Source organism: Brachyhypopomus gauderio, unplaced genomic scaffold (genome assembly GCF_052324685.1).
Source record: "Brachyhypopomus gauderio isolate BG-103 unplaced genomic scaffold, BGAUD_0.2 sc72, whole genome shotgun sequence".
NCBI classification, from domain to species: domain Eukaryota; kingdom Metazoa; phylum Chordata; class Actinopteri; order Gymnotiformes; family Hypopomidae; genus Brachyhypopomus; species Brachyhypopomus gauderio.
Genome location: NW_027506893.1, coordinates 191,547 through 212,500, shown reverse-complemented (window position 1 = coordinate 212,500; position 20,954 = coordinate 191,547). Strand labels below are relative to the sequence as shown.

The window sequence follows — 20,954 nt, the reverse complement described above, 5'->3', positions numbered from 1 at the left end:
GGAGAACTTAAATTCAATTTTTACTCTCTCCAGAACTGTTTTTGCATGCATTTGCCATCTTTACATCACGATCATGTACAGAACCACATGACTTGAGGCATGATACGTGATCGTTTATGCGAAAAACTGTATCGTTCTGCGTGGAGCAGAACACGGAGGCGGACACAAATGCTGAGGAGAGCGAGATTTATTACAGGGAATTCCAAAAGCAGTGTCGATATAACTGGCGCAGGTCATATTGGGAGAGCAGTCCAAACAAGAAATATACAAAGGCATAAAATGAACAGGGAAAACAACAAGGCAGGTAAACCAGGGGAAAACAGGCAGAACACACGGAGGACGGGAATAACAAAATAGCGAACTCACGCAAAGACAATGAACCGGAATAAACAAAAAGACCGATACGGACATGGGAGACACAGGGACTTTTATACACAGAACTAAACTAGGGACAGGTGATGACAATGACACAGGGGCGTGGTAACAAACGAGGAATCATCAAAACCAACGAGCAGAGCGGGACAAACAGGCAGGGAACACGGACATGAGGGAACCCAGAGTGACAGCTACAAGAGGGGGCGTTGCCCTACGTGACAAAAACCCTTTTCCATCCAGTTTTTTCAAATTTTGGCAATGCGATAGTCTAACATTTCCACCTCCTCCTAGCGTAAAAATCTTTTTGCAATATTTGGGGCTTTTTTCGAATTTTGGTCTTTTTCCATCCAGCTTTTTTCATGCGCATTTTCAAAATGCGCAAAAACTCGGTGGATGGAAAACCCTCTATTGACTAAATATGCGCTACAACGCGCTCAACTTTTGTTCAGAATCAGTTTCTTATCACTGGTAACGACGCAGCTTTCCTCTCACTCAGTCCCGCAGCTTCACGATGCTTTAAACGGTGTGGACGCTGAGCGTCTACAGAGTTCAATAGCGAAGCAAAGAGTTGCAGCGAAATGAGACGAGCCATTGGATAAATGCTGGGCTTTGTCCCGCCCATCGGACACTCACCGTCTCTGGGGCTCTATGGGGTAGTGGGCTGGCCTGGACGCTCAGCTTCTGCATGATGATTGAATGATCTGTCTGAGGCTGAATCCCTTTTTGATTGACAGCGAAATGAGCGAATCAGCGATCTTTTGGTGTAAACCTCCGCGGGAGCATTTAATTTAATTTTTTTTATTTTCATTCTGTTCTGAGTTGAACCGGAGATTTTCCTAATCCTCTTAGCGGCATTTTCTTCGTTAAAAACGACTAGCGACAAATCGAGCTTCTATTTCTGGTGGTTTTTGTTGTAGCTGCTTGTGTTTGGAGACTGACTTCTATCACTCAAGCCGAAATTGAGCTTCCCCTCCTTGAAAGACCAGCATCCGCCACTGGAAGCCATACCTGGGCAAGGGCAGAACTGTAGCCACAGACAATTTTTTCACATCTCTTTCCCTGGCTAAGAAGCTGCTGGAATGCAACACGACTCTGCTTGGGACGATGAACAAGATTCGCCGAGAAGTTCCTTTGGAAGCCAAAAACGCCAAGGGACGTGAGAAGTTGTCAACAGAGGTGTACAGATCCGATGATGTGCTTCTGACGGTGTATGCCTCCAAGCCCAACAAAACAGTTTGCGTTCTGAGCACTATGCACACGCACATGGAGATTGCCGACGACCGCAAAAGGAAGCCAAACACCGTGACGGACTACAACTGGACGAAGGTATGCATGTGTTGGCATTGATAAATCAATTTATCATACATGAATTAATTTATTCAAAATATAACATGTACTTCTTTGTATTTGTTCTTTGCAGTGCACCGTTGACATCATGGACCAGAAGGCGCGTGCATACACAGTGCGCGCAGGAACACGCCGGTGGCCCGTTGGAGTGTTTTATAACATACTTGACCTGGCAGCGATGAACGCGCATGTTTTGTACACGGCATGTACGGGGTCCAAAGAGAGTAGGAGAGTTTTTATGCATGTTCTTGCTGAGGAACTCCATCTTCGTTTCCTACAGGAAAAGGAGTTGAAGAGAACGCCACGTCCTCCGCCTGCTCCTGGAAAGAAGACTACGTGTCAGGTGCAGACAAACTGCAACCTAAACCACAGCATAACCCCGTGCGCTGCATGCGGCAAGTACACCTGTCGCAAGTGTAGGGCAGAGTGTCCCTGGCTGCGTGGCAACTGTGAATATATATCTGAATATATGGAATGAAACCTGAGAATATTGAATGAAAGTCTGAATATATAGAATGAAACCTGAGAATATGGAACGAAAGTCTGAATATATGGAATGAAAACCTGAATATATGGAATGAAAGTCTGAATATATGGAATGAAACCTGACGTCACTTGAGCCATTTTGTGCTTTCAGTTTGTGGTACCAGGTATGGCGGCAGGCTCGTTTGTTTGGCAGCATTTTGGGTACCCGGCAGAAATGATAAATGGCAAGAGAGTGACTGATAAGACACTGACCATATACAAACATTGTATGAAAATAATACACCTCTCGAATTTTGTAACTTCGCGCGTGCCGCGCCTCAGCGCAATGAACAAAGTCATGTTTGCAGGGTTCATACACCTTTATAAGGTGGAATTAAAGCACTTGTACGTCACTTTCAAGGTCCAGTTCAATATTTCCCAGCACGTTAAACTTAATTAAGTTAAATATTTATACATATACTCAAAATGATTTGAAATAATTCGCTTTTAATCACATTATTTAATGGTTGTTTATTTTCAAAACGCCCAATCTTAACGTCTTCACGTTCTCTCATGTTTCGTCCTGGAATTACAAGAGGCTCATGTTTGTTAATGTAATACAAGAGAACTGTTCAGTCAGACAGATATATGTTGTGAAACGAAATAGTTACAATTTCCTATAATACCTGGTACCACAAACAGAAAGCACAAAACGGCGCGAGTGCGTCGAAGACGTCAGGTTTCATTCCATATATTCAGGTTTTCATTCCATATATTCAGACTTTCATTCAATATATTCAGATTTTCATTCCATATATTCAGGTTTTCATTCCATATATTCAGGTTTTCATTCCATATATTCAGACTTTCATTCCATATATTCAGGTTTTCATTCCATATACGTATTCAGACTTTCATTTCATATATTCAGACTTTCATTCCATATATTCAGGTTTTCATTCAATATATTCAGACTTTCATTCCATATATTCAGACTTTCAAGTGGTGAAAGTCTGAATATATGGAATGAAATCTGACGTCATCGACGCACTCGCGCCATTTTGTGCTTTCAGTTTGTGAACTGGGTATGGCGGCAGGCTGCTCGTTATGAGTGAGGCATCTCGTAATTCGGGGAAAATTTCTCCATAGTACTGTTGGCTAGCGTGCTATCAGCTGTGACTGGCCTGATTCGGAGGTGCAGTTTGTATGTGTAATCATACTTCATGTTCAGATTCACACTGAAATCATCAGAACATTACACCAGAAGCGGTAACCGCATCGCGTGATGCGGCACAAAGGGCTTCCACACGGGAAGATAAACCTCTCAGTCCTCCTCAAACTAAACAGTGTGCAGATCCGCGCAGCACAGACTGGTTACCTGCGCAGTACACTGTGTCTGGACATCCATACTGACTGACAACACGGCGCACATCAGCTGATCAGTGGGCTGCGCAGAGCGGGCCCATAGTTTACATCAGTGACTGTGTTTCAGCCATTCACACAGATATATATGCACTATTACAATACTACTGAATGAATGGCACTGTAAGAATGTCTGTTCTGTAGGTCCAGTCGTATTGCACAAGTAACCGTCCGCGCTGCGCGGACATGCACACTGGTTCGGTTTGAGGAGGACTCTGAGAGTTGTATCTTCCCATATGGAAGCCCTTTCAAATTTGAACATGAGTAAATTTACACAAACACCGCAGCTCCGAATCAAGCTAATCACCGCTGATAGCATGCTAGCCAGCAGTACTATGGAGAAATGTTCTGGTTATTCTGCTTGTAAGCAGTACGCCACCATAGCTCGTGCACTGGTCAGGGTGTTTATCATCTCCTCCATACTGAGGATTGCTGCTAGGGGTGTGACGATACACGATATGGGTTCACTTGAACGAGACGTGACAAGATTTTAAGAAAACTAAAATGACAAATTATATGACTGGACAACATACTTTTATTTAACTGAGTTACACATGCATTTTGAAATGTTTTATTAGAACTCAACATGCATGATGCAAGCATGAACTTAATAAACTTGTCCTACAAATTGAAATTAAAATAAAATTTAATAAAAGTTAAGATATAAAAAAATATATTTCTCATTTTTTCAAGCGCAAACAATACAGTGAGTCCCCGCTTAATGACTGTGTTAGACTGAAAAGTCGGTTATTAAGCATTTTTCGTCGTTATGCGCGACCCCAGATTTAGATACACTTTGATCGTAAATACAGTATCGAAAAAAACGAACAATGTTCTCGTGCACAACACTCCACTGTGCTGCCACTGCTCCTCCGCGCACCGCACAAAATAAAATAAAAAGTCGGTCGTAACTCCGGTCCGTCGTTAACCAGACACGTCGTTAAGCGGGGACTCACTTTATTATGTGCAAAACAAAAAGTTTTTCTCTGTCAATACAGAGTGCAAATAGTGCAAACAGAGCCTGACCAAGTATGTCACTGAATTTGCTGCAACTACACGGCCATGTTCATTTTTAAGAATATTAACATCGCCACACTGCTCCTGATATCCTTTGCTGTCTCAACTTGCCAAAGCGCCTTTCTGTCCCTGCTACCAAGTGAGATATGTTGATCTGAGTACTGAGCTGTGGTGTAAATGTCTCTGTATCGTGCTCGTATTGGCCGCGGTGTACGGCATTATTTTCATACAATGTTTGTATATGGTCAGTGTCTTATCAGTCACTCTCTTCCCATTTATCATTTCCGCCGGGTACCCAAAATACTGCCAAACAAACGAGCCTGCCGCCATACCTGGTACCACAAACTGAAAGCACAAAATGGTGCAAGTGACGTCAGGTTTCATTCCATATATTCAGACTTTCATTCCATATATTCCGACTTTCGTTCCATATATTCAGGTTTTCATTCCATATATTCAGGTTTTCATTCCATATATTCAGACTTTCATTCCATATATGCAGACTTTCATTCCATATATTCAGACTTTCGTTCCATATATTCAGACTTTCGTTCCATATTCTCAGGTTTCATTCCATATATTCAGACTTTCATTCCATATTCTCAGGTTTCATTCCATATATTCAGACTTTCATTCCATATATTCAGACTTTCGTTCCATATATTCAGGTTTTCATTCCATATATTCAGGTTTTCATTCCATATATGCAGACTTTCATTCCATATATGCAGACTTTCATTCCATATATGCAGACTTTCGTTCCATATATTCAGACTTTCGTTCCATATTCTCAGGTTTCATTCCATATATTCAGACTTTCATTCTATATATTCAGACTTCATTCCATATTCTCAGGTTTCATTCCATATATTCAGACTTAGCAGTCATTCTATATATAGTTTTTTTCCTGAACGGCTTGCCGTTATATATATATATATATATATATATATATATATATATATATATATATATATATTGTAGCGTGTCGGCGGGAGTGAGAGTACCAGACAGGTGTTGAGTGTTCATCCTAACTCTTTATTGACACAGAAGGGAAAGAGTCACACATTCACTCAACGTTTTTGAAGACCCCTTTACATAAACCGTTCAAACCAGGTCATCACGCTCCCAACATAACATAACCACGGTGAGCCTAACAGTGCTAAAATAAACAGGAGTAACTGTACGGAACAGACACGTATGACCAAAACACATAATAAAAACCACATAATAACATAGTCCATCACATTTAAACGAAGAACATTAACTCTTTAACGTGCCGCAAGTGCTCATGGGAGGTAGCGAACTCCATGCTCCACCCCTATAACCAGTGGCAACGCCACAATATATATATATATATATATATATATATATATATATATATATATATATATATTAGTGGTGGGACTAATTTCGAATAATTATTTACAGGAAAATTAACGCACTAAAAAAATTAACGCATTTTAACGCATTTAACGCATGAGACACTTTTGCACCGTGGAATGTTTCTCAGTGCACGAGTTCCAGACATACAGATTATATGGACGCACAATAAGATGAGCATGATGGAGATGAGTGAAGACGCTACGCTGGTGGATGGGAAATTTAAATATAAGAAACTTCCAGATGGAAGTAAAAACAAAAATAGTGTTATTTGCATTTTATGTAGGAAGGAGTTCGCTTATCACACGAGCACTTCCACCCTTCGTTACCGCCTCAACGCAAAACATGTTGGTACTAACGCGCAGGTCAGTAATGATCACTTAGCTGCTAAATGTATTCCTAGTACGATATGGTGAACAAACGTCCATAATTCTCATCCTGTCCCGGGGTTTTTTTAAGTGAGGAAATGTCCTGGTTTTTAAATTACATTCATTGGACCATTAAGACTGATTAAACTTAATCAAGACTGGATTAAACGTTCGCTAGTGACGCGCGCGACTCCGCACACCTCGCACGAGCGGCGGAGGCGTTTATACTGTAACGTTGGTTAAATACCAGGACAGTTTACTGTTGACAACTCGTCTCTTTTATTTAAACATTAATACAAGCAAACTCACTCAAGAAAAATAACCGAATCCTCTCTCTCTCACTCTCGCTCCTCGCGAACTTTTCCACTCGCACACACAACTTAACTTAAAGAAACAGTAACCCAATAATCCCTTAAGGATCATTACAATACTTTACGCATCACATTATTTGGTTATTGTGAAGAGTGCCCTAAATGCAGAGGTGTCAATTCCAGGTTCAGAAAGTAAAAGTCCTCACCAGGATTTTGCTCAAGCTTGCTAGATTTTCTAATTAGTTAAATCCAGGTAAAATTAGTGGAATCAACACAATCCAGGAAGCCTGAGCAAAATCCTGGTGAGGACTTTTACTTTCTGAACCTTGAATTGACACCTCTGCCTAAATGTGGCTCTGACTGGGGATCACTGGACCTCTGTTAGCAACAAGAATGATCTTGGTGTGACAGCTCATATTATACATGATGAATGAAAGATCCAGTCATTTGCTTTGAGCATGCAGAAGATCACTAGGCACTATGGAGATGCCTGTGTAGAGGACTTTATGCCTGTGGCAGAGGCCTGGGAAATTAACCCTTATATGGTCCAAGGGTCTGTGGGACCCATTTTGAAAAAATCAGCTTAAAAAAATTCTACAATTTTTTTTTTTTCAAACTGAGATTCATTGGTCCTTGGCTCATTTTCCGTGAGCAACATAAGTCAGAAAATATTTTCAACGACCACCCCCCCGTACCCCCCCCTTCACATTTGTATTACATACAGGGTCCAGGGTCCACTGGGCCCTGGGCTAGTCAAAGTGGGCAATCAACATTGGGTTGGGTAGTTGATAGTCGTCTGTATGACTTTAAAGGATATACAAACAAAGGACAGAGGTGTTTGGCATGCAAGGGTGGGCAACCATCAACACTTTTGATGGTTGTCACATCAGGGGTTGATTGCATATTGTCAGACAGTGGACGAAGAATCTCTATAGAGACAAAGGGGTGAGATCTGAAAGAAGCATCTTTTCTCTCAGCCCTCATTATCCCTCCCTCCTCTCTGGACCTGTATGTGTGTGTATGTATGTGTGTGTATGTGTGTGTGTGTGTGTGTGTATGTGTGTGTTTGTGTGTGTTTCACCCAATCATGGGGACATGATGCTAAAAATGCTAAAAATGCTATAAAAGATGGCAAAGCGATTCTCAGTTCAGACTGCCTTCCAGCTGATATTGGAAGAGACAGAGGATTTTGATGATGATTCAGAAGAGGAAATTTCAGGATCACATTTCTGAAATATCAGAGTCTGATACTGATAATGAAAAGGAGGATGAGCAGCAGCCAGCTCCGTTAGCACCAGCCCGTGAGCAGCTAGCCATAGGACCAGCCTGTCAGCCAGCATGATTTATGATTGATTTCCTTATTGTGTTACATTTTAATAAAAAAGTAACTAATAAATAAATAAGAGAGCAAACTAATTTAACATATGTATTGTTTATTTTACTTGCAATTGGGCTGAATCTGCTGATTATTTTAACAAAAATTGCAATGGGTCCCCCACACCCAGCTGGACCCCAAGAATGTAGACCACGCCTGGATCTCATCAGGGTTAAAGAAAAAGTCTACCATCTAAAATGGTATTAAAAAACATCTGATTTACTTCACTTCTTATTCTTCCAATATCATGAGCAAAGCTCCCAAAATTAAACATTTTTGGTCAGAATTTCCAGTGTTCTGAAAACTGTTTGCTTTGTTTTCTGCACTCATCTATTGGTCTGTGTAGTAGACTGGTGAAAAATAAACAAGATGTTGAAGTTTATGCTTATGTTCATTGATTCATTCATCATTCAAACTTAAATTAATATTTCTCCTGTTAAATATTGAAATGCGACTAAAATGCGATTAATTTTGATTAATTAATTACAACGCTTGTAATTAATTCGATTAATTTTTTTGATCACGTCCCACCCCTAATATATATATATATATATATATATATATATATATATATATATATATATATATATATATATATATACACACACACTATTATTTGAACATAACCAAAAATCTCTTCTCTTTCTGTTCCACAGTCGCACAGCATGAAACCCGGTGTCACGGTCTGCCCCGCATCTCTCTGTTTATTTCTTATGGTGGTTGCTGGTTATTTTTCTCATGGTTGCTGGAATTGGATTCCCGTTCTGTTATGACCCATGCCTGTGATATTGACTATGATTCTGGTTTGCCCTTCTCTATCGCTCATCGCTCTCTTCAGCGCTTGTGTCCATATTCTGCCTCTGCGGATGAAGGTATGCATATGTGTGGGAATCAGAATCAATTTATACATGAATGAATTCGTTCTAAATATAACATGTACTTGTGTGCGTGCATACACAGTGCGCGCAGGAACACGCCGGTGGCCCGTTGCATGCGGCGAGTACACCCTGGCTGTGTAGCAACTGTTGGCTACAACTATATGAAGGTACGTTGATAAGTAGGCCTACATACGTAACATATGTGGTGTTATGTATTTTTGTCTTCTGAAAGATTTTATTGAAAATGTAAGGTGTACTTTGAATTGTTCTCCACAGCATCAACGCGTGTGTTGCATGCGGCAAGTGCATCTGGCGAGTACACCCTCAACTTCAAGACACCCTCAACTTTCTTGACATTCCACTTCAAGAAACCCGAAATAGACATCCATGTTTGATCAAAATAAAGTTGTTTTACAGCACCTCCATTACCTGTATTACCTCCATTAATCACTGCTGTGCATCATGTCTCTGTGTGTTGTATTGTTCACCTTGTGTGATATTACCTCCATTAATAAAGGAGGCGCTGTTACACATTTGGATCCTCCTCTGTCTAGTGTGTTCATAACTTGTACCTTGTGCGTGCAATACAACTGCATGCTTTTATTTTGAAGGCAACAGCTGCATTTTGCCATTCTGATAAATGTGTGTGGAACCATTTTTAGAGATGTTGGTCAGCTGGTGTCACAGCACTGTTTGTCCCCGACATCACCGTCCAGGACTCGGTGGTGGACATTTGTTTATTTGTCAATTGTTTTGTTTAGTTTATTCAATGTCTCCCTCAGGTGATGTGTGTTCGACATCAGTAGCCACATCACCACCCTGTTCTGTTTGTGATGAAAAAAAGATTCTGTGTCTTTAATTTCTGAAAAGTCATCTCAAAATTAGGTGGCATAATTCACCTAATGATAATGATTATTATCATTTTATTCATTCATCATATACTGTATATGTAGTTTGTGGTCCACCGTGCTTTCATCCATCAATATTGATTAGTGACTTCAGTAAATCTCCTTGTGTAACAGTGTTATGGTTCACTCACCGAGCTTTTCTACAGTTGGTGACAGCTGGGATGAGTCTCCTATAACCCTCCTCTGATGTGTTGTATTTATTCAGGTTCCACTCATTCCTCACATACTGTGACTGGAGACGCAGGTAGGATACAGCTGAACACTGTGCAGGAGAAAGCTGCTTCTTTGAGGATTTCACTGGAAATATATAAAAATATACTGTAATACAGAGACAGGAACAAATGTCTTTCAAAACTGCCTTAAATAAAGAGCGGCATTAGTGATTTGATTAGCGGATTAGATATTTAAAATCTGATATTAGTAATTCATGAATATTAATCAGCTGCTGGCAATAATCATTCATGAATATTCGTTAGGTATGGAATGTGAGGGCTTTATACTTGATTGTCACTGTAATAAATGACAACAATCTAGAACATACAATTTGTGTGTGATCCAGTTATTGTCATGCACATAAAGAACATTTTTACAAGATTAAGATGCAAGACAAATATTGATATATTAAAGAAAATTAATTGTGCATTAAAATTATGAGCATTATTTCAGGTAATCACACACGATCACACACACATCTTTGACCATCCAGCTCCATTAAAACAGTAAAACATTCATGAGAAATGCCACTGAGGTACCAGTAGGGTTTGTATTGCTGACAGGTCCTGATATTTCATGTGTTAAATATTATGTGAGTGAGTGATCACTGAGTCTCTCATTTCACATCTTTGAACATTTCACATATTAGCAATCTAGAGCATTATCTAATATGGAAATAATAGCATGGCTGTGATTACAGGAAGAATACACACCAGTGTTCTACTAGACCAACTTAGTCACCTAACATTCCTGATATACTGCTAATAGTTAGAATTATATAATTATAGAGCTTTCAGTCAATGATGGAAACTATGGCATTCTACACTCTTCAAAGGGGACTTAAGGTAAACATAATTATATATATAATATATATACAATATACTATAAAATATAATTATAATAAATAAATATAATTATTAATGTAAAATTAATTTGCAGATATTTGGACATTCTGAGTCTCCTGGAATTCTTTGAATTCTTCACCATCATTCTACACACACAGTGAACCAAATATGGACAATATATGAAATACTATAATGTTATTCCTGAAAAATATTAATTATAAATGTACCTTTCCAGATGAAAGCTGCAAATGCAATAATCATAACACCACAAACTGAAATGCAGATGACAGCAATCTTCCATGTGTGAAAACCTTTTCCTGAAAAGAAACCAGATAACTTTAGCTTTACTATAATAAAATGTTAACATACATGAACTATAAAATACATTTCACAAAACCTTTTTATAAATTTTAACACATCCGTGTGTCAACATAAGAAAAGTCACAAGATAAGAATTCATGTTAAAGGCTTTAATAAGCTTCACTGCTATTCATCATTATACAGTCCGATCATCTCTGAAAATAAATCATATATAAATTATCCCTGCACAGCTAAAGATACTGCAGACATTGTCAGTGAGACTTTCATGAGCTTCAACAATAAAGACAGTAAATCTGAAAATGTGTAAATGCGTCAGACACTTAGAAACAGAGAGGTAACATGACAATAAATACTGTTACGACCCGCCCCTGTCTAGGTAGGGGCGAACGAACAAAGAAAGACACGGAGGGGTGGAGGTGAACTGTTAGAACTAGGACACAGACACAAAGGTTTCAGTTGCCATGTTTTACTTAGTGTTGAACAACAATAGACAAACAGATAAACTTCTTATAAGTGGACTGAGGACCGTGCCAAAGGAAATAAACAAAAATAAGACCTCTAACCTACCTGACCAAACCTAACCTCAATAACATACATACATGGCACGTGCCCCTAAACTAGTGTTTTAACAAAGGGTTCCCCTACGTGAATGTAGTGTAAGGGCCCAACTAAACTGTCCACTTATAAGAAAGTACAAACCATAAACATCACATACAAACACCAACCAAACAAACAATAAAGTATCTCAGTCTATTTGCCATCAACATGCCCATCTCTATACTCGTCACGCGCTACTAAAATCTCGTCTCTTGGCGCGTCCATAAAAATCTCCTTACTCACGTCAGTTGATCATAGTCTACGCGTCGAGCTACAATCAAAAGGACTTCACAACTCACAACGCACTTGGTCAAGATCAATCAAGGAAACTCTTAACGCGCGCTACGATTTCTCACAACTCATAACGCGCTGGACGGAAACCTGGCAAGTAAACACTCTTAGCGCGATCTACAATAAAATGTTCTCACGGATCATAACACACATGGTCAAAAGCTGTCTGCGAGGCTCTACGAGTCTGTCTGCAAGTCTGTCTGCCAGTCTATCTGCAAGTCTACCTCACCAGTGCGCGCTGTCCTGACTTTAAGACCCATACCACGCCCCGTTAGAGGGCCTAGATACACAACCATTGGCCGGTGCCAAACGAGACGCAGCAGTAAGCGATCCAAATGACCAGGTCCGACATGATAACGCAGATGCCCGTAACAAATACAATAAGAATTGTGTTTATCTGTAGGAGCAAACACCTGCAGACAGGTACTGAAAAGAGTGAGTGAGTCTGTGTGTGTGTGTGTGTACGCCCTGGCACAATGAAAAGGAAACTACATATTAACTGTGTTTTATAAACTATGCATTAAAACCCCTTTGTGCAGTGGCCATTTTGAGCTAATTTTTAAACAATTTGTACTAATACATTTTAGCAGTAGTGATCTTGAAGTTTACATAATGTTTAACATAATGATCATTCAGGATTGGGTAGAAGATAATGTAAAAAATAATAATGTAAAAAAAAGATAATGTAAAAAAAAAACCCAAAAAGCAGTTCATGAGAAATCAGTCATGCTCTGCTTTTTCTGATTCAACAGGATCTTGTCTGACAAAGTACACAATGTTGAGCATATACATGGAAGTATTCAGGAGCTCCACAATATTGTCCACTAGGTGTCCAACACATCTCCATAGTACTAAACACTTATCCAAATGTGCAATAAGACAATGGACACTATACATTAACAGCATGCCAGATTTGTTTTTTGCTAAAACAAAACAACAATGTTGGACATCTTACAGAAAGATCAGAAAGTTCATGCCTATAGTTTCATTACTAATAGGCCAAAATATATTTTAGCTTCCAAGAAGCTAGCTGTTGTGATAGGCCGGGCCAGCCCCACAGGGGAGCCGCCCACTACACTCCACCTCCCATACACTCCCTCAGTCTCAATCACTCCCTTATTAAATCATCACACGCACCTGTCCCTCATCTCACGTCACTCCTTATCAGCCCACAGTGCTGTGCATTCCTTGCGCTGTTCGGACGAAGCCTGCGCGTGACGTCATCCGCTGCATTCTCATCTGCTTCTGTCACCCCGTTAACACTAGTGTAGCTAACCATGATAGTTAAGAGGCTAAAAGACGCAGAGGACAATACTACAGTACTAAAATGCTCTAATACTGTTCATAATGTAATATTTAGTATCCATTATCTTATGCACCACCATTTATTCATATTTATTAATATTTATTCATATCACTCTCAGCTTCCAGCATTCTTCCCAAACAACCAGGGCCGGCCTACACCTTTATGGGGCCCTAAGCAGAATTTCATTTGGGTCCCCCATACAACCACCTCAGCACCTAATTCTTATGTAATTCATAGGCTCATCATGTTATCTTGGTGCTCTTGGGAGACTCCAGGTTACGCCCTAAGCGTCTGCATAATCTCGAGAATTCGAGAATTCGAGAAACCTTTTATTTTCTATGATGTCCTAAAATAAATATCCAGATCAAAATATCTACTAACAAAATAATCCACTACTGCTTCAGTTCTGCCAGAATCAAGCATGTATGCTCTGGACAAGTGTGTTTTTGTACTGTATGCTTACATAGTATTCTCTATTGTTTTGTATTTTTATTGACTTCCTGGTGCACTCTTCCTCTGAATGGGTAACGACAATGACTCCATTACAAACAAGAGTTTATGTATCTTCATAGAAGTTTTTGTAGCAGAATTCTCAGTTGAGGTACAGCAGGATGCAGAGATGAGTGACATCATAAGGACATAGCTTAGTGAACAAATAGTGACTACTGAATGTAACGCACAGGCATATGGAGAGGATGCCGTGCCAATTCGAAATGTAATCGCCAGGGGCGTTGCCTGGGTATGTAAAGATCCGGGGCTCAGCCCAATTATATATATATATATATATATATATATATATATATATATATATATATATATATATATATATATATATATATTAGGGGTGGGACGCGATTAAAAAAATTAATCGAATTAATCAGAAGCTTTGTAATTAATTAATCGAAATTAATCGCATTTTAATCGCATTTCAGTATTTAACATGAGAAATATTAATTTAAGTTTGAATGATGAATGAATCAATGAACATAATCAAACTTCAACATCTTGTTTATTTTTCCACCAGTCTACTACACAGACCAATATATGAGTGCAGAAAACAGTTCAGAACATTGGAAATTCTGACCAAAAATGTTGTTTAATTTTGGGAGTTTTGCTCAGGATATTGGAAGAATTGAAGTACATCAGAAGATGTTTTTTAATACCATTTTAGATGGTATACTTTTCTTAAATTTCCCAGGCCTCTGCCACAGGCATCTCCATAGTGCCTAGAAGTGGTCTTCTGCATGCTCAAAGCAAATGACTGGATCTTCATCATCTATAGATTCATCATCTATAATATGAGCTGTCACACCAAGATCATTCTTGTTGCTAACAGAGGTCCAGTGATCCCCAGTCAGAGCCACATTTGTGGCGCTCTTCACAATAACCTGTTTTACTTCCCTTTCACAATAACCTGTTTTTTTTCCCTCGTTCTTACGTACGAGGTTAAGAAGTACTTGGTGCCAAGAACGTTTTGGGAAACTCACCCCTGGACGGTAGTTCATAACTTGCATCAGTTGACGCAATGTGCAGCGCTTCTTGTAAGCCTTTATCTTCGACCACAGAGAGCGAACAACACAAATAATATGACGCGTCATGTATAAACGCGTGCGGAGTCGCGCGCTACGGTCACTCGCGAAAATTTAATCCAGTCTTAATGGTCCAATGAAGGTACTTTAAAAACCAGGACATTTCCTCACTTAAAAAAAAACCCGGGACGACCGGGACAGGATGTGAAATGCGGACGTTTAGGTCACCCTATCGTACTAGGAATACATTTAGCAGCAAGTTATCATTACTGACCTGCGCGTTAAGCTGGGCGTACACTGTGCGATTTTTGGCCCATTTTCAGCCGATTTTTCACTCGTTTCGGCTCAATCGCGTGTCGTGCATCGTATAGTTTACACAGGTAAACGAGGAGAGATTCACACCTCACGACCAACTCCCGATCAGAAATCGCAGCGTCGCAAGAATATCAAACATGTTTGAAATTCAAATCGCTCCTCGTGAGAGTATCGCACTGTTGAAGCAGCTCCACGAGCCGACTCTCCGCAACGAGTTAGTCGTACAGTTTGAGCTGGAGCTGAGTACACGATTTAAAATATCGTACAGTGTACGCCCAGCTTTAGCTGCAACATGTTTTGCGTTGAGGTGGTAACGAAGGGTGGAAGTGCTCCTGTGATAAGCGAACTCCTTCCTAAATAAAGTGTAAATAACACTATTTTTGTTTGAACTTCCATCTGGAAGTTTCTTATATTTAAATTTCCCATCCACCAGCGTAGCCTCTTCAGTCATCTGCATCATGCTCATCTTATCGTGGGTCCATATAATCTGTACGCCTGGAACTCGTGCACTGAGAAACATTCCACGATGCAAAAGTGTATCGTGCGTTAAAATGCGTAAATTTTTTTAGTGCGTTAATTTTCCTGTAATTAATTAATCGAAATTAACGCGTTAAAGTCCCACCACTAATATATATATATATATTACAATACGTACCCTGATATATAATGTTTAACACTATAATATGTAGTTTTTTTTTTTTAACAAAGGGTGCACAAAATCTGCAGAATGACTGTTGGTGACCTAAAGATAGTGAGCTTGTACTAAAGGACATGGACCAGGTATATTCCATTAGTAAATCCATTCCTCAATAAAGTATGCAAATCAGTATGTCAACAATGGATTTCATGCAACTGTGTAATAATGTAAACAATTCACTTGTTTCTAAATTGTTCTTTTACCTTTTATGACACACAAACAAATTATTGAAAGAAACATTAATAATTATTAGTGCTAAGGGGTCTACACAATTAATACTCTTTAAGAATTACTTATTATCTATCCTGTATGTTTTTGCACAGTCTTTCTTCTCCTAACCTGTTCTTTCTTTAGATCAGTCCAGTCCTGATCAGTTCATTTCAGGTCTCTCCACATTTCATATTTCCTCTCTCTCCACCCTCTCTTCTACCCTGTTAAATAGTAATTCAAGAAAGTATGCTTAAAATAAAGCTGGAAACAATATTTTAAATACAAAAGACTGTGCTAAAACAAACTACATCTGGCATTATTTTGCTAGTCTTCATACTAAAAACATGTGTATTTTATTAATAATGTGTTTATTAGACATTGTTTTCCATACCACTTGTATTGTCTTCTCCCATCTCCCATCTCCTCTCCTCTCCAGTTCTCTCCTCTTTTCTCTCCTGTTGTCTGTTCTCCTCTCCTGTTGTCTGCTCTCCTCTCCTGTTGTCTGTTCTCCTCTCCTGTTGTCTGTTCTCCTCTCTAGTCACTTTCTAAGTCACTTTGCTTTTCTCCCTCTTCTGTACTCCCTTTCTTGTCTGTGGTATTAGGAAATAAATTACACCACAATACTTGAGATTTGAACAAACTCTAACAAACCCTAACCCTCAACTATTAAAAGTAAATTATTTTTTGTGATATGCTGTGCTGTGTACACTCAATAAAGGATTGTTTATTAGCTGATCAGCTGGCTCCAGTGGAAAACACACAATTTTAGGGCAGTGACCAGGGTTAAGAAACTGCTTTAAACTACCATCATAAAGTATTGTACTAAATTCTGGCTATCCACAACGTCCACCTTCTAGCTAACTAGTTAGCTAAATTGAATTTCATTCATTATAGCTTACAGTCCTACAATCCTAAATTATTAAACACAATTTGAAAATGAAATAGTTATTAGCTTATCAGGTACATCAGGGCACGTTGAACATACTAACTATAACTATAACTAGCTATAACATAACTAGCTATATAAGTTTTTTTTTCCTCAAACCTTCACTACCTAAGCTACCTAGGTTAACTATCTATGTCGGTTAACTAACTAGGTTAGCTAACTAATTCCGAAGCTGACTAGTGACAAGCTGCATTTTATTAAGCACACAGTGGGTTTGATCTGTGTTTTGATTCGGAGACGTGTGTTTTTAACCAGCTATCAGATAGCTCCACAAACAATGTCATCACAGTTTACATAGTTCACTACCGTTACCTTTCTCCAAAATGTCATCACAGTTTACATAGTTACCTTTCTCCACAATGTTATCACAGTTTACATAGTTCACTACCGTTACCTTTCTCCACAATGTCATCACAGTTTACATAGTTCACTACCGTTACCTTTCTCCTTGAAAAAACGCCGTATATCCATTTTCATTCACCGTCAGCTACCTGCAACCTGCTGCCAAAAATGGCTAGAGCGCATGTGCGCTCCCCCACGGGGGTGGGGGTGGGCTCTCCTCCGCGCCCGCAAAACCAGCAAGCTGATTGGCTGTTTCTCCTGAAAGGCGGAACTTTATCCTTGAAGCGGCACTGTGATTGGCGTTAAGAGATTTCCTATTCTCACAGCAGCACTGGCCTCCTCATTAATAATACAGCTGAGCGAAAAGGTTCGGGGCTACTGGATAATCATTCGGGGCTGAAGCCCCGGAAGCCCACCCCAGGCGACGCCCCTGGTAATCGCTACTAGGCAAAAATGGAAATGCAATCCACAAAATGCATTGCTTTTCCATACAAACATGCAGAATACGTGCCAAAATCATGCCAAGAGTCATGAATGACCTACTGCTGGCAGCTGATTCTGGACTAGTGAACATCCTTTCCTCCTTGATCTTACTGCAGCATTCAATACTGTCTGTCATGACACATTGCTCCACAGACTGGAATCCTGGTCTGGGATCACCGACATGGCAATGGCCTGGTTCCGGTCATACCTCACGGACAGGCAGCAGTTCGTTTCACTGGATGGTTTTAGATCAGACACTTTGTCTCACTCCTATGGTGTCCCTCAGGGTTCAGATCTCGGCCCCCTTCTTTTTATCATCTACATGTTTCCACTTGGTGATATTATCCGACAACATGGTCTTCAGTTCCATTGCTATGCAGATGACACACAAATATCAGTCCCACCAGGATTTCCCGGGCCTTTTTTGTGATTGTTGCGGGCTAAAATGTTTGATGTTGCGGGTGTTTTTCAAAAAAATTGCGATGGAAGTTGCGGTGTGTTTTTGCTTTTTTGTGAGTACATTGCAATAGGGAGTAAATGTTGTATGGTTTCCTCTATTTAGTAGTCCATTTTAATTATCTATTTACCTATTTATTCAGGGTTGCCAACTTTTCAAGAACGCTTGGAGTGAGATTTGAACCTGGAGGGGGTGGCGAATGTAAATTGTTGACGGGGGGGCGGGGTTAGCGAATGTAAGTTGTTACCGGGCGGCCTGTAAAATGGACACAAATTAAGCATTATATCGAGATCGATATAATAGTGGTTGGCCAGAACTAACTAGTAACTCAGATATGGATCAGAGATAAATAAACTAGATTTTTTTTTTCGGCGTGAGAAATCGGATGTGTGGCATGAGAGCGTGTGAAGACGGTCAAATGCGTGAGAGTTGGCAACCCTGATTTATTTATTTATGGGTATTATGCTTCTTATAAAACCCCTGGTTTTAACACTTCAAGCAATGATTTTATTTCTCTTACTCTGTGGTATGAAATAGTTTGGGCAGGAATTATCCCTCTTAAGATTTTGTATGCCCCGCCCCCTGAAACACAGGTCTTGGGACAGAGAATGCACAATGATCCCTCTCACTTTCTTGAAATGATCCCTCGAAGTGCAACAGCTCGGTGGCAGAAATGGACTTTCCGTCTCTTAAAAGACTATGAAAAATCACTTGGAGTGGATGGGCTGGTGCTAGAAATGTTATACTTGTTGGAAATACATGTATGAACCCATCGTTGTGAAACAATAAAACACTGAAAACAAAAAAAAAAACAGTTTATCCCCGCTTTCATGTGGTGTACCGGGATACTGCTTTTCCTGATCTTTCTGCCGTTATTTTCGTCGCTCATGCTGCTTTCAGTCTGGTCCTCTTGAATGTATATACGGAAGTAAGGCGGGAGTTTGTCGACGTCACATCAAGACGACATCAGTGATTGGTCAAATTTGCGGGAAAGTTGCGGTGATTGGCTGAAGTTGCAACACCGCCCTGAATTCGCGGGTTTGCTTGAAGTTGCGTTGAAGTTGCAAATTGCAACATCGCAACTTTCTGGAGGGTCTGAAATATACATCAGCACGAAGCCTTCCAACCCATTGCCTCCTGATGCATTGGTTAGCTGTTTAGTTGACATTAAAAGATGGATGAATAACAACTTCCTGAAACTGAACAGTAATAAATCCGAAGCCATTCTTGTGGCATCACAAGATGCATGGATGCGCACGTAAAGAACGTCACCAAAATAGCCTTTTTCCATCTTAAAAACATTGCCAGACTGCGCCCCTCTCTTACTGACTCAGTGGCGGAGACACTTAAACATGCTTTTATTACTTCTAGACTTGACTACTGTAACTCTGTTTTAATTGGGCTCCCTATGAGTAGCCTCAAGAAGTTGCAGTATGTCCAGAATTCGGCAGCTAGACTACTCACGCGCACCAGGACATGGGAACACATTACCCCCATATTAAAAGACCTGCACTGGCTACCGGTTCATTACCGTATTCCGTTCATTACCATATGGTTTGGCTGCCTGTTACCTTTCTGGCTTACTCTCTACATATACTCCATCACGCTCACTTCGGTCTGCAGATGCTCACCTTCTATCCGTACGCACTGCAAAACAACACGTATGGTAGAAGAGCATTTAGTGTTGTTGGTCCTAAACTCAACACGTATGGTAGAAGAGCATTTAGTGTTGTTGGTCCTAAACTCAACACGTATGGTAGAAGAGCATTTAGTGTTGTTGGTCCTAAACTCAACACGTATGGTAGAAGAGCATTTAGTGTTGTTGGTCCTAAACTCAACACGTATGGTAGAAGAGCATTTAGTGTTGTTGGTCCTAAACTCAACACGTATGGTAGAAGAGCATTTAGTGTTGTTGGTCCTAAACTCAACACGTATGGTAGAAGAGCATTTAGTGTTGTTGGTCCTAAACTCAACACGTATGGTAGAAGAGCATTTAGTGTTGTTGGTCCTAAACTCAACACGTATGGTAGAAGAGCATTTAGTGTTGTTGGTCCTAAACTCAACACGTATGGTGGAAGAGCATTTAGTGTTGTTGGTCCTAAACTCAACACGTATGGTAGAAGAGCATTTAGTGTTGTTGGTCCTAAACTCAACACGTATGGTAGAAGAGCATTTAGTGTTGTTGGTCCTAAACTCAACACGTATGGTAGAAGAGCATTTAGTGTTGTTGGTCCTAAACTCAACACGTATGGTAGAAGAGCATTTAGTGTTGTTGGTCCTAAACTCAACACGTATGGTAGAAGAGCATTTAGTGTTGTTGGTCCTAAACTCAACACGTATGGTAGAAGAGCATTTAGTGTTGTTGGTCCTAAACTCAACACGTATGGTAGAAGAGCATTTAGTGTTGTTGGTCCTAAACTCAACACGTATGGTAGAAGAGCATTTAGTGTTGTTGGTCCTAAACTCAACACGTATGGTAGAAGAGCATTTAGTGTTGTTGGTCCTAAACTCAACACGTATGGTAGAAGAGCATTTAGTGTTGTTGGTCCTAAACTC

The 20,954-nt window shown here is 39.9% G+C and overlaps 2 protein-coding genes across 2 annotated transcripts in view; one reads left to right on the top strand and one right to left on the bottom strand.

The window, feature by feature from the left end:
- The window catches only part of LOC143491190 (chromosome transmission fidelity protein 18 homolog), a 293,927-nt gene that overhangs the window by 210,200 nt on the left and 62,773 nt on the right, over positions 1-20,954 (top strand). The window lies entirely within an intron of this gene.
- Positions 1-20,954, bottom strand: part of LOC143491202 (uncharacterized) — a 106,594-nt gene that overhangs the window by 38,360 nt on the left and 47,280 nt on the right. The window contains exons 4-5 of the mRNA XM_076990008.1: positions 11,132-11,221; positions 9,978-10,143 (exon numbers count right to left, since the gene is read on the bottom strand). Coding sequence (XP_076846123.1) covers positions 9,978-10,143; positions 11,132-11,221 — 256 coding nt within the window. The remainder of the gene's footprint in view (positions 1-9,977; positions 10,144-11,131; positions 11,222-20,954) is intronic.